This window comes from Toxotes jaculatrix, chromosome 23 (genome assembly GCF_017976425.1).
Source record: "Toxotes jaculatrix isolate fToxJac2 chromosome 23, fToxJac2.pri, whole genome shotgun sequence".
NCBI lineage: Eukaryota > Metazoa > Chordata > Actinopteri > Toxotidae > Toxotes > Toxotes jaculatrix.
In genome coordinates, this window is record NC_054416.1 from 10,046,393 (window position 1) to 10,063,987 (window position 17,595).

General features: G+C 42.1%; 1 protein-coding gene across 1 annotated transcript in view; it reads left to right on the forward strand.

Moving 5' to 3' along the window:
* Positions 1 to 9,678, forward strand: part of plcb3 (phospholipase C, beta 3 (phosphatidylinositol-specific)) — a 42,392-nt gene extending 32,714 nt beyond the window's left edge. Inside the window, exons 11-34 of the mRNA XM_041031070.1 lie at positions 124 to 281; positions 592 to 674; positions 864 to 948; positions 1,494 to 1,641; positions 1,759 to 1,860; positions 1,953 to 2,026; positions 2,112 to 2,208; positions 2,462 to 2,546; positions 2,710 to 2,834; positions 3,286 to 3,440; positions 3,524 to 3,685; positions 3,792 to 3,891; positions 4,112 to 4,216; positions 4,467 to 4,561; positions 4,691 to 4,823; positions 5,138 to 5,179; positions 5,337 to 5,446; positions 5,606 to 5,715; positions 5,880 to 6,039; positions 6,272 to 6,348; positions 6,562 to 6,651; positions 6,807 to 6,864; positions 7,137 to 7,223; positions 7,389 to 9,678. Coding sequence (XP_040887004.1) covers positions 124 to 281; positions 592 to 674; positions 864 to 948; positions 1,494 to 1,641; positions 1,759 to 1,860; positions 1,953 to 2,026; positions 2,112 to 2,208; positions 2,462 to 2,546; positions 2,710 to 2,834; positions 3,286 to 3,440; positions 3,524 to 3,685; positions 3,792 to 3,891; positions 4,112 to 4,216; positions 4,467 to 4,561; positions 4,691 to 4,823; positions 5,138 to 5,179; positions 5,337 to 5,446; positions 5,606 to 5,715; positions 5,880 to 6,039; positions 6,272 to 6,348; positions 6,562 to 6,651; positions 6,807 to 6,864; positions 7,137 to 7,223; positions 7,389 to 7,706 — 2,759 coding nt within the window. The 3' untranslated portion in view covers positions 7,707 to 9,678. The remainder of the gene's footprint in view (positions 1 to 123; positions 282 to 591; positions 675 to 863; positions 949 to 1,493; positions 1,642 to 1,758; positions 1,861 to 1,952; positions 2,027 to 2,111; positions 2,209 to 2,461; positions 2,547 to 2,709; positions 2,835 to 3,285; positions 3,441 to 3,523; positions 3,686 to 3,791; positions 3,892 to 4,111; positions 4,217 to 4,466; positions 4,562 to 4,690; positions 4,824 to 5,137; positions 5,180 to 5,336; positions 5,447 to 5,605; positions 5,716 to 5,879; positions 6,040 to 6,271; positions 6,349 to 6,561; positions 6,652 to 6,806; positions 6,865 to 7,136; positions 7,224 to 7,388) is intronic.
* Positions 9,679 to 17,595: the final 7,917 nt, after the last annotated feature.

The following is a 17,595-nucleotide window of genomic DNA, read 5'->3' on the forward strand; positions in this document are numbered from 1 at the left end:
CACGTCTACGAACTAATGACACACACATGCAAGATTAATGCTTCACATTGACATCTAGCTTTATAGTTAATCTGCCGTGGATCTGAAACCGCCTTTCCCTCCCTTCCGTGTGCCTGTTTTCAGTGGGTCAGCTGACTGGTCTATCTTCAGTGGAGATGTACAGGCAGGTGCTTCTGACCGGCTGTCGCTGTGTGGAGCTGGACTGCTGGAAGGGCCGACCGCAAGACGAGGAGCCCTACATCACCCACGGGTTCACCATGACCACTGAGATCCCCTTCAAGGTGGGAGTCGCTACGTTTTTATTTATTTTTACAAACAGGAGAAGGCAGAAGAAAACTGTCTCCATGTTCTGTTGGACACTGGCATTCATAACCTGTTTGAGTATTTTGGGGTTTTTGTTAAAATAATTACATTTTCTCCCTCTTTGCTTTATTATTCTGCAAACAAGGCAAAGTTCTGTTGTTTAATCCAGAATGTATTTTTGTTGTCAGCACTCATGAAACACTTAACAATCTGAGCAAATGTTTATTATACCATGGAATAAGAAATTTAGCTCAGTTTTTAATTTTCTCGTTCTTTCCCTGACTGCAGGAGGTGATTGAAGCGATAGCAGAGAGTGCTTTCAAGACCTCGCAGTACCCCGTCATCCTTTCCTTTGAAAACCATGTTGATTCGTAAGTCACGGTCACCTATGGGTCTGTTTGTCAGTACATGGATTCAGATCAACTACTTTATCTCATTCAAATTCAAGGCTTCTGATGAAACATTTGTCGTAAAAATGGCCGTGGGTGATTGAAGGGCTCTGTCCCATTGTGGCAGGTCAAAGTAAATCAGAGACTAACCTATGTCTCTTGTCCTATCAGGGCCAAACAGCAGGCCAAGATGGCAGAGTACTGCAGGACCATCTTTGGAGACGCCCTGCTCATTGATCCACTGGACAAATATCCGGTAAGATTTCTGTTTTTAGTCTGCATTCTGAGCGATGCGTCGCTGCTGTTCCTCAAGTAACATTAACAACTCACTAATCTCCTTTCACTCCACAGTCATGGTGTTAATCGACTCGCAAACCATCAATTAGGCCCAAACAGCGTGTGATATGCAGATCAGCTCATGATCTCGATCATTTCGTGCTAAAACACAACTCGTGATTCACTGCTTTTGACTTCACAACACAAAATGCAAATCCTTGAAATAAAAAGCTGATTAACATCCGACCCATGACCCAGATCAAGCTTCATGGCACCGTTCGAAGTGATACTACAGTACAACTGGAGACTACATCTGAGACAGTTTATAAGAGACTTTCATTTCTAGACAGAGAGAAATGAAACACTTCAGTTTGGATAATATGTTGTGGCTGCCAGACTCTTACTCTTAGTCCAGATCAAGTTATTCATCTCAGTCACTCAGTCAGTTCTTTTTTTCTTTAATCCCTTGATCCTTTATCTTAAAATGGTTTCTCATTTTCTACTGTATCTTCTACATGGCTTTAGCTGGTCCCAGGTCAGGCGCTCCCATCACCTCAGGAGATGCTGGGGAAGATTCTCATCAAAAACAAGAAGAAGCACAACCACCACCGACCCTCGAGTGGCGGCAGCATACGGCGCAGAGAGATGGAGGAACAGTCGTCACCCAACAATGGTAGGCGGGCACACCTGTAGTGCAGAAATCAAGCCTGGAAGCTACACACAAGCTCATAGTAGCTGTTACACACTGATGTGCAAAGACAAGGGGATTTAATGCTGTTGTTTGTTGTAGACTGTCCTTTGACAGACAATGAAGGGAGCCAGCTCCTGTCCAACGGGGAGGAGAAGCTGGCTGAGACCATGGTCAAAGACTCAGAGCCTCGCAAGTCCATCGGTGGGTTGAAGAAGAGTGAAAACGAAAGATTAGAGAGGCTGAAAGTGTGCTGCTGAGTTTGTGTATTATATTTTTGTGTTTCATCCTGCCAGGAGGCGAGGGAGAAAGCGAGGAGGATGAGGAGGATGAACCCGTGACAGAGCTGAAAAAGCCAAACACTGATGAGGTAAGAACCATCAGGAACAGGGCTGAGGGAGTGTTTGACCGGCCGACGGGCTGATTGATGCATCTGTAGTATATGCCTCCCTCAGGGAACAGCCAGCAGTGAGGTGAACGCCACAGAGGAGATGTCAACTCTCGTCAACTACATCGAACCTGTCAAATTCAAGAGCTTCGAGGTGGCAACCAGTAAGTGTGTGTGGGAGTGATAAAGAGCGAGACAGGAGGGTGTCTTAAAGCACTGATGGCTCTAAGCACCTCTCCTGTGTAGCTCATTAGGCAGACAGGTTGGAATCATTCATAGTTAATGATGGTCCTGTCACACTGACCTGACGCACATAAATGATCTTAATCGATTCCAGTACCCGTGCAGTCTTTCTCATCCTTTTGAATCCCATTTTCTGTTTTCTTTCTTCATTTTCACTCATTTTCTGTCCACCAGAGAGGAAGAAGTTCTTTGAGATGTCCTCGTTCGTGGAAACCAAAGGCATGGACACGCTGAAGAGCTCCCCGATCGAGTTTGTCGAGTATCCTTGGAGGCTTGAAAACTTGTGGATAATCAGGATGCAAACTTGTGTCTTCATAGCTGAAATAAGTATGGAATAGTCTTGATCTCTGACCTAAAAACCTGGAAAAGCGATGTTTGGCTATGTCTGCATTTGGCATTATTCCTTAATAGCCCTCCTCCAGGTACAATAAGAACCAGCTGAGCCGAATCTACCCTAAAGGCACGAGGGTGGACAGCTCCAACTACATGCCTCAGCTCTTCTGGAACGTCGGTTGCCAGATGGTGGCGCTTAACTTTCAGACTCTTGGTAAGTCCTGCTATTTTTTGGGGTGGGTGTTACAGAGTTAATAATTATTTTCCAGCAGTCTGTGTTTTCATACAGTGCTCATTTATACACTCCCATATAATATGAAATGATAGGCTTGTTTCACCAAGTGTCTCTTTCCCAGTTTTCATTTTAAAAATGATTTGAAATTAAGTTTTTGATTGAATTTCAAGAACCATAAATAAGCTCTTTGAAAATGTGAAGTCTGGTTCTGTAAAGCTGGCAGATGCTGTGCTACAGATGATAAAATAAAGTCTCCTCAGCCTCATAAATAATTTAGCACTCACAGAAGCCAAAGCATCTCAATCTTTATCCCTATAAAATGCCTCCCTTCCTCTTTTTTTCGTGACATTCCCTCACACTCATCCATCTTCCTCTCCTTCCTCTTTCTCCCTCTCTCTCTCTTTTTCATTCCCTCCCTCCTCGCTCTCAGACCTTCCTATGCAGTTAAACATGGGGGTGTTTGAGTATAACGGCCACAGCGGCTACCTGCTGAAACCAGAGTTCATGAGAAGGACGGACAAACACTTCGATCCTTTTACGGAGAACATAGTGGACGGGATAGTCGCCAATACTGTCAAAATCAGGGTAAGGACAAAGTGTGATCAATGTGTAACTATGTGTTTAAAGTGAGTTACTATGATAAACACGTATATTTGAAATCCTACCAGGTGGTCTCAGGCCAGTTCCTGACAGACAAAAAGGTGGGCGTGTATGTGGAAGTGGACATATTTGGACTTCCTGCTGATACAAAGAGGAAATACAGAACCAAAACATCCAATGGGAACTCACTGGACCCTGTGTGGGATGACGAAATGTTTGTCTTCAATAAGGTAACTCATGCTCTCAGACCCCGTGTCAACTCTCATTTTCTGTCCTCAGTGAAACGGACATGAAACACGTCTCTCTCTCTCCCTCTCTCTCTCTCTCTCTCTCCAGATCGTCCTCCCTACGCTGGCCTCTCTGAGGATAGCTGTGTTTGAAGAAAACGGCAAGTTTATCGGACACCGCATCCTCCCAGTGTCGGCCATCAGACCTGGTCAGTGCACAAATACAAACACACACACACACACACATACAAACACCCATAAACACACTTGTAATTTCAAGCATTTAGAGACGTCCACTTGTTTTCTGTAAGTTGAAGAAGAACCAAAGTCTCCCACTGATGTACTGTATGTCCCCCAGTACCTCTTTATTTATTCTTTTTTTCCTCCTTCCTTCCTTCCTTCCTTCCTTCTTTCCTTCCTTCCTTGTAGGCTACCACTACATCAACCTGAAGAATGAGCTAAACCAGCCCCTCCTCATGCCCTCCCTGCTGGTCTACACCGAGGCTCAGGACTACATCCCTAATGAACACCAGGGTAAGACCACCACATTAACAACAGCATTGTGCGTCTTTACGCCACACAACTCACCTTTAGCCACTTGACTTGACTCAGACTGGACTTACTTTAAACTTCCCACCTGATCCATTTTCCATAACCTCTATCTGTTTCTCTTGCCTAACAAATTCAAACATTTCTCTCTTACTTAACTGAACCTTTTCACCTGTTTATCCTCTGATGTTAGCCGATTATTTCAACTGTGTGTGTGTCTGTGTGTGTTACGCAGAGTACGCAGAAGCTCTGACCAACCCCATTAAGCATATCAGTCAGTTGCACAAGAGAGAGACACAGCTGGCTGTTCTCATAGAGGACAGCAGTGAGGTGAGACACATCTGTGTGCTGAATAATAAGTGTACATTTCCTGCACACCGACATTAAAAAAAAATAAAAAAAATCTTTACTCGAGGCAGTAACAATTCATTAAGCGTGTCTGTTGCTCTGTTGTCCTAGCATGTCCCCAACCAGCCCAAGGATGGAGAGACCAAGAAAGAGAGTGAAGTCATTTCAGGAGTTCGAGTGAACTCCCCCTTCCACAACCTCCCCCCCTGCGCACCGGATGAGTTCCCTAATGTAATATGTCCATGTATGTGTCCTTACTGCACAAATATCCATTCTTATCTATTTAATGCACTGATTTTGTGCAGTGTGTTTAAACTATGAGCTGCATCTTTAAATGTTTTTCACACATCTCCAGAAACAAGTGACACTATATTTGCTCACCGTGTTGTCAAAGTCATCTACCTCCCATAATGCCAGATTTTCATGATTTAAAAACTTTAAAAAAAGCTTTGCGAAGAAAATCCCACAGGGATTTTAGCATTTCATTACATTTTTTTTCTTTTTCCATCATCCATTTCACACATACTGTCTGTGTGCTTCTCCTCTGTTTGTGTGTAGCACAAAGTCAGAAGGAGGACCTCATAGCCACTGTTCTGACAGGTAAGGTCATCCCAGCACATCCATGTCCACACAGAAATGAGCTAAATCATTTGTGTGTCACCAATGGACAAGCCAGAGGTGGCCGGTTGACCTGGAGTTTTACACTGGCGATTTACCCCAAATTCTATGTCTCTGTCTCTCTGTGTCTGTCTCTCAGATGTCCCGGTCCAGTCTATAGAGGAGCTAAAACAGCAGAAGAGCTATGCGAAGCTGCTGAAGAAACATAGCAAAGAGCTCAAAGAGCTGCGCAAGAAACACCTCAAGAAGGTGAACACATAAGCAGAAGCCTAACAGAATAAAAACGCTAATTTTGCAGTTCAGTGTAGAAACTGGATGTAAAAACATTGGCTTAAAGATGCTGAAAAGTCACTTCCTGCTGCATGTGTGCTGTAAAACAAATTTACGTTTGCTCGTGTGTGTGTGCAGGTGTGGAATCTGAGTAAGGAGCAGAAGAATCGCAATAGCCAGCTTCAGTCTGACACCCAGAGGAGACGCAGTCAGATGGAGAAACATCTCAAACGTAGCATCAAGAAAAAGTAAGGATGGGTATCAAGGGAGGAGAATGGGGGAGAAACTCTCAGTGGATATCAGAAAAAGGGGGAGGAGGTGATGAGGAAAGCAGGTTATAAAACACCTGGATAGAAAGATGATAGAACGATAGATGGTAAAAATGTGTGTGTGTGTGTGTGTGTGTGTTCAGCGAACCTCAGGAGCCGGTGCAGCGCGAGCTGACAGCGCTGGATCAGGAGCTTGAGAAGCAGACGGTCCAGCTGAGGGAATGGCAGATGCAGGAGCTGCTGAAACTTCGTCAAGAGCTTCACTCACTGGAGAGAGAGAAGCAACAAACACACCTGAAAGAGGTAACGACACGTACACACACCTGTGTGTGTGCAAGCTCAAGGTGACACTGGCTTCCTGCTACAAATCCTTAAATATATACACACACACTAACGCAGAGTTCATCACTAAGTGATCTCTTAGAAACTTTGGTGGCACTTTTCCACATCTTCACACTGATCCACTGACAGGTCATCATCTGCTGTGGTGTGTGTGTGTGTGTGTGTGTGTGTGTGTGTTTTTTGTTTTTTTTAGGCCTTCCATAAGTTAAAGGAGACGGCCCAGGAATGTCAAGCAACTCAGGTGAAGAAGCTCAGGGAGACGTGTGAGAAGTAAGTGCAGCTTGTTAAAGCCAAATAGTTTGGACGGGAGGAACTTTACTCCTTTAGTTAAGTGCCTTCATGTCTCTTTTCACACCATGTGACTTTCCCACAGGTTGGATTTGAGCATCTAGTTTTTTTAATAACATTTACAAAAATATAAAATGTTCCTACAGAATTTACTTACCTATTTGATGTAATGCTGGTGTGTATCTGTGTCTGCAGGGAGAAGAAGGAGCTCCAGAAGATCCTGGACAGGAAGCGACAAAACAGCATCAGCGAAGCCAAGAACCGCGACAAAGAAAAGGCTGAAACGTAATAAACTTGTCTTTGTTTGTTTGTGATTCTGAGCAGAAGTGGAGGTGATTACTGGATATTTGGGCAGCCAAACCTTATTTTGATTCCTATTTCTATTGTTTCTTTTTTCTTTTACTTGCTCTTTCTCTTCACCTTTCTATCTCACTCTGCAGGGAACTGAATGAGATCAACAGGAAACATATTCAAGATTCTGTGGCCTTAATCCGCGGGGTAAGTACACACTCCAGCACGCACACACTCTCTTATCACCAGCAGTCCTTGACAATGTCCATTTATCTACTGTATGGTGCATTTTTCTGCTTTTGTCATCAACTTTACTCCGCTCTTCTCACACTTCATCTTCTTTTTTTTTATCTCTCATTTAACTTCTTCCCTGCATTACTTTATTTCTCCCCCTCATTTGCTCAAATCTTCCTCCCATTCTCCTTTCCCTCCTTCCTGTATCTTCCTCTCCTCTCCATTTTTCTGTCCTCACTCCCCAGCTGGAGGAGGCTCAGAGCAGGAGACAGGAGAAGCTGATGCTGAGGCAGCGGGAGGTGCTGCAACACATAGACGAGGAGCTTCCCCTGGTGAGCCAGCCCACATCGACTCACGCACAGCAATGCTAATATCATTTAACCTATTTAAGAACAAAAGCAGTTTTCTTTGCAGTGTACCTAATTCTCAGCTAGATAGCAGACTGTTGCTGAAAAACCTGAACGTTTCTTCATATTTTGCTGGTCTTTCCTCTCCAGCTACAGTCTCAGTTGGAGAGGGATCTGGACGAAGAGTATCTGCGGCTGCCGGAGGAAATCTGCCAGCACCTGCAGCTGGAGCTCCAGAACAAAGGTCTGGGAAAAGACGCCCTGTTCTCGCCCTTTTCCAATCACAGCAGCTCCAGCCCCAGCTCGGGCTCGGGCCCGCCCTCCAACTGCTCCACGCCCTCTTACCCATCAACGCCCAATCGGAGCACCTGGAACAGGAGCACGGACAATAGCATCACATCATTGGCCGATTCCACTTCCTCGTCCACCACTCCCGTCCTGTCAGAGGCAGAGATGTCGTTCAGTTAAAATTATTACTTGTAAAAAGGAAAATACATACATTCAACTGGGGTCTATAATGAGTAATATGTGGGATAGTAATGATATAGATTATTAACTAATTTTATTCCTTTTTTTATTACAGACTGTTTTGTTCTTGTCTACAGAGCTATATTATTTTTTATTTTGCAGTTTTTGTCAGATGCCTGTAGTTTAAAAATTTCATAAGAATCATAACCAAACATTTGTTTTTATATTTGTTTTTGTTTTTTTTTAATACATTTTTTGTCCTTTCATGCCTTTTTCTTCGCATCATTTTCACTTTGGTCTGGTCAGTAAGCGTCGCTGCAGTTTTTGTTTTAAATTTACTCTGTCTCTGGTAAAACTTTGTTTCTTTTTGAAAGCTTTAAACTGTGTAGAGACAGGAAAACTTAGTAACATAGATACTGTTGGGGCAAGTGATTACTATGAGGGTAAGAAGAGATAAATCTCACAAATAATTTTTTAAAATATTTTGTTTGCAGCAACATTCGACCCATGACATTACTTCATAATGCCTTCTTCACTGCTAAACAAAAACACAGCCTGTGGAGATGTCTGTGTGCTACACATCTTCTCCACTTCTGCAAGTGATCAAGCTTAGAGAAGTATGTTCCAGAAACGAGTATCAAGAGGGAACATGAAGGAAAAGGACACTCAACTTTTAACCTGATTTTGAAATCTTAGGTTTTATCTGTAATGTCAGTAGCAGACCTGTAAGAGGTGCTGCAGCCTTAACTGTCTTTTTCAGTTGGTGGTTTGAGCTGTCCATTCGTCTAGCCTGATGATCTTATTATGCTTTACCTCGACACACACACACACACACATACACTTGTCTCTCCAGGATTTGCCGCATCATTGGTCGGGATAAAGTCTCCGACCTTTAACCTCCAATCAAGGTTGTCCAGACATGTGTTTAGCAGACATGCATCTCATTTGAAAGTCTGTGTCTGTGTGTGTGTTTCGTGTGTGAGCTTGTGGGTTTCTGAGTAAATGGGTAAAGGTTTAAGTGATGTAACGCTCACTTTCTAAATGCATGTGTGAGCAGACGTCTCTCTCTGACAGACACACACACACACACACACACACACACACACACACACACACACACACACACGCAGTTTATTGGTTCAGGCCAAAAGCCTCTAAAACCCTCATCCCATCCAATCTACCCCCTGTCTGAAAAATAGAACACACACACTTTCGGAAAGAACCTCAATAATTTCACAAATATCTCTCTCTCTCTTTCTGTGTGTGTGTGTGTTTGGCCAGAAATTAATCTCTTGATGAGACATCTGCTTTTGGGGACTGTAATACTTACTAAATGTAATACATACTCACTGTGTGTGTGTATGTGTGTGTGCCCATGTGTGTTGATGCAGATATTTTGCTGCAGCCTGGAGACGATTAAATAGTAAGACCACTGTAAGAGACAGTCTTCAGATGACGACTTACAGCTGCACTGACATTTTAATGTAAAAACACTCGTCTTTTTTTTTTTTTTTTACTTTAAATCAGTTTAGTTTACTTTCCCCTTTTAAACAATGATTTACTCAATTTGAGAAATAATTATTGGTGTAGTAGTGGGAGATAGTCCTGTCACAGCTCAGAAAGTGACCATGAAGAGATTTCTTTTTTTTTTTTTTTTTGTTAAGTCTGCAGATGTCAGAGTTTTCTGATGTGTGTGATTTAACTTCAGTGAAGCCTGAAAATTGATCCTTCTTACTGCCATCATGAAAAACAATTCATCTCTCAGAATAAACTATAGACATAAGAACAACTTAAAACTTTACAACTTTAAAATATCCTCAGTGTGTTAGATTCTCTATTCAGGCCAAATATTGAATGTGGCATTTTTGGTGCACAAACTAAACGGTACATTCATTTTTAAAAATCTGTGGTTTTGTCTCCGTCAAAGCGTCTTTGCTCTTTGTTTTCATCCTTTTTTTTTTTTTTTTTTGAACAGAAAGATGTTAATTGTTGTTTCTTTCTCATGTTGTCCACTTTGAGGGGTCAAGCGTTGGCGCTCTGTGTGTGTGTGTTTGTAACACGTCTAAATGTTTAGTTGTACATGAATTTTACTACTGACCACAAGTGCTGGAGAGGGATGGAGGTCAGGAGAGGTTAAGGACAGCAAGTCCTGTCTCGTCCTCCCCCTTCTCCCTCCTTCGATAAGCACTGGCTGCCTGTCTGTCTGATTGTCCCTCCTCCTCACACACATGAACACAGACATACCCCTTGTAAACTATTATCTATTTAAATGGAATTTTAACAACTTTTTCTTTTGTGGTTATTTAAGTTTTTATTGTTGGAAGAAGGTGGAAGATTCAGGCTGTGTAAAAGGTTTTTATATATCGAGTCCCCTTTGCAAGTTCAGTTTGGGCACCATAAGGAAAGTGGCTTGAAGCCAGTAACATTATGAACCTGTTTGTTTAATTTATAGGTCATTAGGAGGACGGCAACAACAACACAAAGTCGCTGGGGTCGGCGCTTTCTTAAAATGAATACATTGACCTCTGGATCTCTGATAATTTAACAGTTGAAGTTTGCCAGCCTGTTCACCTCTGGCTGTCCTGCACCCGTTGTGCCACACTGCGTACAGTATGTACAGGACATTTTTTTTTTTTTGCTCGCCTATCTCATTTTGGACACTAATGAATACAATGTGGTACAGAGTCAGAGAGTGAACAGTGGCCTTGGAGGGGAAACTGCCTCCAGCCTTCTCACACCCGAAGGATTATTAATTGCCAAAAACATCTATACATTCCTCGCAGGCTGTCTGCTTTCAGGGTCAGTGTGGTCCAAGCCATTGCAAGTCCAGTGGCATGTATTCTAAGTAACATAATCCGTCTTTGTGCACAGTTTGTACATTACTACTTGGTACTCAGAAGTTTTTTCATTCTCATTTTTAAGGTGAAACATCCTGTTTCAGCTGTTTTCTCATGTTTAAATGCACTTGTACCACTCTCTGTTTCTGCTGCTTGTAAAAAACTTTGTGTTCCTGTAGCATGGACATCAGTACAACCACTTTCCAATGGTTTTTACTTTTTGTGTAAAAAGCATCAGTAGTTGGTTGTTTTCACAGAGTTGAGTAGCTGTTGGCTTCTGAATATTTGACAAGGAAGGTTTTTATTCTTTGCTGCACTTTGAGCTTTTTTTTTCTGTTTTCATTCGGGAAAGTTTTTTCTTTGTGTTTCTTCGTATGTTAAGTGAACTCATCAGATAAACAGGAATGAAACTTCTTTGTCAAAACCTGTCGTTAGCCTATCCGTGAGACGAACTGTGTAACTAGATTGTTACCAAACATTTTAAAACTTGATAAATCTAACAAAGTACTCTAAACAAAACCTCATTTTGTCCAATACAACGGCTGCACCTACAGTTCAGTTAGCCACCGTACTGTGCAGTGCATCAGTGTCAGAACTTCACAGGTGCTAATGCCTGACAAAATTATAATGGAAGCCAAAGTTATGAGAACAACATGTCTAATATTTAAAATTCTAAACTGAAAAACTTTAATAATACACTATCATACATTATACTATATTATCATATAGCTATACATAATATGTATATGAAAAATACATTTACTTTTTAAAATCTGACCTGCAGAGTCGTACTTTACTGTAAAAAATACATATTAGCTTTAATTTTATAATGTGTTTGTGGGTCTGGAAAGACTAAAGCCCACAGTACAGTTTACAGCTAGAACTGCTGGATTTATTTAGATGAACCATAGGAACTCTGTGGTCACTTGCTGAGAACTGAAATCAGTGTAATATTTCATGTCAAAGGATTACAGTGACATTTTGGGAGTTTGACCTTTATATGACAAGAACTGACACCAGATTCATCAGCATGCAGCTGTGAGGTCTGAGGCGGGAAAGCAGTGATAAAATATAAATGAGCTCCTTTAACACTGGATTGTTAGTTTGACATAATGACCTGTTTGATTGATAAAATGCGCAAAGGTACATAACCTCACTCTCAGTGCCACAGTGCTTATTTATCACCCCACTGTACAGTCCCACTGCAGTGCTTTAACTTGTTGTTTTGGTTGGTCTCACCTCTCTCATCCAGCCGTTTTCCTGCCGCAGATGTTTTCAACCCTGTTAAAAAAACGCACAGCACAACACCAAATTTAGCAGCGAGCCTGTAAACACGAAGTGGAGAATTTAATGAGTGCACCACTTGGTATAAATTAAAATAGTGTTAAATTTGGATGTCTAAAAAGTCCCTCGTCTTTCTTTGGGTCATATTATCCTACATGCTAAATAATTTACATGTGCGCTGTACATGGAATGATATCTACCTGAGCTAATCCTTTGGCAAAATGGGCCAAACTCCCAAAAGGTCAATATAGTCCCTTATATTATAATTATGAGGCAAAAGTAAATGGACAATAGCTTTTGAATCAGGATCTTTGACTTCCTCTGCAAACCATGACACTAAAAAAAAAGGGCAGCTTTAGTTGTATTTCTTTCAGTACATATTCAGACTTTGGCCTGTGCTGCCATGGCACACGGAGAGAGTGGCTCAGTCGGGATGCTAATGCCGTTAGCGACTTTCCTACCCACCAGAATGGAGCCCGGGGGTTGTTCCTTGTCAGCTGTGAGCTTTAACCTCTGTTATTTCTGTCCTGTTCAGGTTGAAAACACAAATTTAAACAGACACGCACAATATCATTCTCTGGCACAGACACAGCAGTGTAGCGTTCGACACCATGCTCACTTCGGCATCTCACACACAAACACTCCTTGACTTTGCTCTCATTAGACATTTGGTGTGACTACTCTCCCCCAGGCCCACCCTGAGGCCCCTGGCCTGTCATGTCTTCTCTCCCTGGCTTTTTCTTCCTCTTTCTTCCCCACTGTCCCATTTCCTTGCCTGCAGTTCCACCCAGTAATGAGACCATCTTTTACAGTTGGACTAGTTAAATAGATTAAAAGCAGCAGCCGTGTTTTGTGAAGGCAGCATACGATATACATTAGACAAGATATATAGTGAGATTTGTTGACACTGTATATGTAGTGTATATGATTGTTGGATATAAAGGGAATACTATACAATGATCCGGATGTAATATTTTATTGTTCCTTCATAATTAATATAAAGTATATGACTGAACATTCAGTAATAAACTTCCAACTTCCTCTTACAGATCTGAACTGGCTGTTCTGGTTTTCCTTTTGTAACAAGAATTTGTTAAACTTCACAGGTAGATTTTTTCCAAACCTCTACATGAATGCATCATTATTTGTCAGGACTGTGGTTGTTTGTGTTCTGGGAAATTTTTTTTTGTGCCAAAGTTTCAGGCTTTTTGAGCACTTAGCTCCCATTCATTTGTAATGAAAAGTGTCTATTATTCAGCACTTCTCGTCGTGTAATGTGTTTTGAGTTAAGTGAATTTGACAGACTACGTTTTAAGGCACAGCTTTGCTTTCACGCTCTCTTTAATTCAGAGATATTTTTTGCAGGAAGCAGAGAAACTAAGCTGCAAACTAAGCTTGCTGAAGTACCACTGCACAAGAAACTAGCCATTAATTTTTATATTTCAGTTTGGTTGCAATGCTAAAATTTATTTTGCAAAAGGTGAGAATAGACAGGACTGAGGTCACAAGTCGAAGTCTCTCGCTCCCTAAATGCTAAGAAGGAAGTTGGATTTCTCATATTTTATTTATTAAGTTAGCAGTTATATTTTCTGCAAGTTTTATTTTGAGTAATTGTCTCAACAAAGTTTCTCCGGAAAACAACAACATCCAAGTTCAACAAACTAAAGTCTAATTAAAATAAATGTCTCAGAACTTTGCCTCAATTTTCCCCAAAGTTAGCATCAGATCAAACAGCCGCTTCAATGAAACAGCCTTTGACACTATTAGGACATTATCACAATAGCTATGAAATCCAGAAATGGAGAAACAGTAAATTGTTGTCTATTTATATTATTTTTGTTGGTCTAAAAGCAGACACATGTAAATACAGTATATTAAATCTACAAATACTGAAATCAGCCAAGAAAATACCCACCATGTGTGAGTTTGCAGTCCACCACACAGGTTGGATTAACCTCCAGGCTGTTGGAAAAAAAAACAAAACACAGAGGTCACAACCTCACTGTCCTCAAAGCTATGGCCCTGACATTAAATATAACTGCACCATGACACAATCATGTCAATAATCTGGTCATTTTTTTAACAGAGCAAAAGATAAATCATAAACCGACACATGCCTTCTGTGAACTGTATAAGAAAATCCCCCTGGTGGAGTCCTCACACAGAGTCTGGCTGTAGATCTAGATGGATGTGACCTGGAGAAGGAGTCCTGACAGGCCAATCAGAGCTGGTTCACAAGAAAACTGGAGGGGAATGGAAAACCTTCAGCCAGCTGGAGCTGATAAATGAAAAGAGCAAACAGGAGAGATCTCTCTTCCTGAGTAAACTTCATTATTGTGTTTCTGCAGCCGGGCCTGACCTTTGACCTGCGTATTAAAAAAAAAAAAAAAAAAAAAAAAAAAAAAAAGAGAAAAGGCAGTTGGAAACAGATAGCAGCAACAGTGTTTAGTAACTGGTCTCAGGATTTCCAGCCTTTTAGGGAACATAAATATCAGTCATTACTGACACACATTTTATTCCACTCATGTATCATCATGCGTAAGTAGCTCCAAGCTTTTTTTCGCCCCTTGACGCAGCATGTCAGCAGCTCTGGACCGTGGAGCCGTTACAGGGAGCCAGTGTTGTGTGTATTGTACAGTATGTTTCTATTATTCTGTATTGTAGGTGCGTCTGTATGTGTGTGTTCCCTCCTTGTCGATCCATAACCCCCGGGTGGCTTCGTGTTGTCAATCGATATGATGATGACTTACTTAGACACACACACGCACATGCTCACACAAGCGCACACACACATACTCTTACTCAGCAAAGAAAGGATGTGACACCATTAGCTGCCATAGTGCCCGACTGGCAGTTTATAAAGCAGACGGCAGCTTTATCCTCACATTCTCATCTCCTCCTCTTCTCCTCTTTTTCCCTCCTCTCATTTCATCTCATCCCTCTTTCATCCCTTGCTGCTGGGCAGAGTTGGAGAGGTTAGTTTGAGAATATAATCCATCACAGATCACTGATTACCTGCTGCAAATCCTCAGTAATCAGCGAGACAATAGACTCTCACAGGAAGCAATTGGTTTGGGAGATTATGTGCAATTTAATCCAGATGCAGTAATGTGTTCTGATTATCACCTGCATCGTTTCCAAATGTGCATAACCTCATGAACAAATCTGTGAAATATGCTCCAGATATGTCGCCTCTCTTCTCCACAGAAACCATTACTCTCTCTAATCATCAGATTCAACCATAATTCATTTATTCGCTCTCTTTTCCTGCATCTTTTTTTTTAAAATTCAGATACAACAGAAACATTCCTCTTCACCTCCTTATCCAAACACTCTCCCTCCCCTGGCTCAAAACAGACTTTAATCTCAGCAGGAAAAAAACAGACCACTTCACTCTCATCCTTCTCCCACTCATTAAACAGCTCCTTTTTCCCTTCTCTTCCTTCCTCCCAGTCAGCCTCATCATCTCCCAAACTCCTTTATCCCTCCTGTTTGCCTAAAGTCCGGTCTACCCTCTCTCAGTCGCAGCCACTACTGTCTGCGCTCTCTCTTTGATTGCATCTGTTTCTTTTCATCCCTCCCTCTCTCTGTCTCTCTTTATCCCCCTCATCCTCTCACTTCAGTCTATCCGTCTCTCTCGCTCTCTCTCTGTTTTTATCCCTTCACAATTCTCTGAACTGCTCTGGACATCCTCTTTATTTCTCTAGCCATATAAGTCCTTCTCCTGAGTCAATCTGCCAATCATTTATTTCTGCCTTTTCTTTTTTATTCCTCTTTTTTAAAAGGCCACAAAGTTGGTAGATGGAAGTACTTAAATACTTCATAACCTTTGATGAACACTTACTGCAGATAAACTGAGATAACTGTTCATCTCTGTCAAAGGCTTAAACATAAATGGTCTAATAGTAAAACAGTGGATGTGGACAACATGAATTAGACTCAGTTACAGTCAGTGTCCATTTTGAAATCTTAAAGCCGTTACATCTGCTCTAGTCAATATTTTTATATTAGCAATGGAACACATGGCTGAGTTACGCAGCTGTATGATGGATATTTTGGTATTTCAACATTTTAAAATCTTAAATCTGCTGAATTATTTTGCAGCGGTGTCGAGCGAAGCCTCCGTCACTATCTCTCACTTCCTGTTTGATGAAGTACATTCAGATGCTGCTTCTGTTTCCTTACACGTCTGTAAACGACTGAAGCAAACTTTCCTCTTTTGATGAGGAACAACATTTTGCTCGGTGAATACTAATCAGAAGTTGTTTGTATAAACTGCAGAGCCAATTAACCAACTAAGAAGTGTCAAAATCAGTTTATGCGTGGAGGCAAACATTTGGACCCAGGAGAGGCGAGGCGATCAATGTAGCGTGTCACTTCCTGTCTTCTTCCTCATCCCACAGGATGAATCTGTGTCAGCACCAACTCCATCACTTCTCTCTCATGCCTCCATTTGTTTATTGCTTTCTCTCTGTGCCTGTGTGTCTCAGATTCCGGTCACATCTACTCTCCTCCCTCTCTGCCTTCCTTTCTTTCTGCCTTCCTCCTCACACACTTTGCGGTTCTCCATCCCCCCCCCCCCCCCCCCCCCCCCCGTCGGTCTCTTTTCGTTTCTGTCTGCATCCTCCCTCTTGTTCCTCCTCCTCCTCCACTCCTCTATCTCTCCCCCAGGACTGTTGTGTTTACTCTGTCTCTTCGTCTCGTTCTCCTCCAGCGGAGGACGGAGACGTGTCTTGCTGTTGTGGTTACCGTGGGGTTGCTCTGGGAATAACAGCTGCCACTTCGTTGTTCAGAACTGACAGAGAAGAACGAGAAAGGGAAGAAAACGCAACAGAGTAAAGAAGCATGCAAAACATAAACTGTTCCAAACCTCTAAGTCAAAGTTTGGCTTCTTTTTTTTGTCCTAATTTCATCAGCCTTAGAAAGTAAATATATTTATGAGCAAACACACACACACACACCTGGACTACAATACAGAAAAGTGGAAACACTCTCGTATCCTAAGTACCTCAGAGCAAATCAGGGAATCACAGCAGAGCCGTTTATTGGCCTGCAGTACAACACAGCAGTTGTGCTGGTCAGGTCCCAGGTGTATGTGCGTATTTGTATGCGTGAGAGTATAAATCTCCAACAACCGCTCCCCTCTGGCCAGTGCTATAAATATGACATTGTTCCTCATGTTGCCAGGTTAGATAACAGCTAAAGAAACAGTGGTGAATGCTGATGAGATAATTAACTGTGAGGCAGTTTGACCTCATCCTACCCAGGATCTAAGTAGTGCTCTTAAAGGTTTCAGACAATACTGCCTGCTGCTGGAAACGAGAGTGAACCAAAACATTAAAGTTACCAACCAAAACCACGAGCTAAAAGAGCCTAAACACCCCTAAGGGAACTCCAGAGTTTGGAGCTCCCTTTAGCTGTTCAGTGGCCTCGTTTGCTTGTTTTTCGAGCGGCCCAGATGATTCAAGCCCTTTGGGATGCTGATTTGACCGTTTCATCGCAGTTTGACCAAAGAGAAAAGGCTTGAAAATCCAGCCTGATCCCATGTTTACACAGCCGTAAAATTTGTCCCAGCGTAACACAGTTGACACAGCACGTTATATTCCCTTCAGTGTGACCACTCATGAGTTCAAACAGGCCCCGGCTGAAACGGAGCACTGTTTGGAAGAGGACACTCTGCTCTTTTGTAAATGCACACTTAGTGTAGTGCTGTCATCCGAGTCATGGTCAGGACAAGGTGAGAGACACTGAACATACATTGCAGTGGC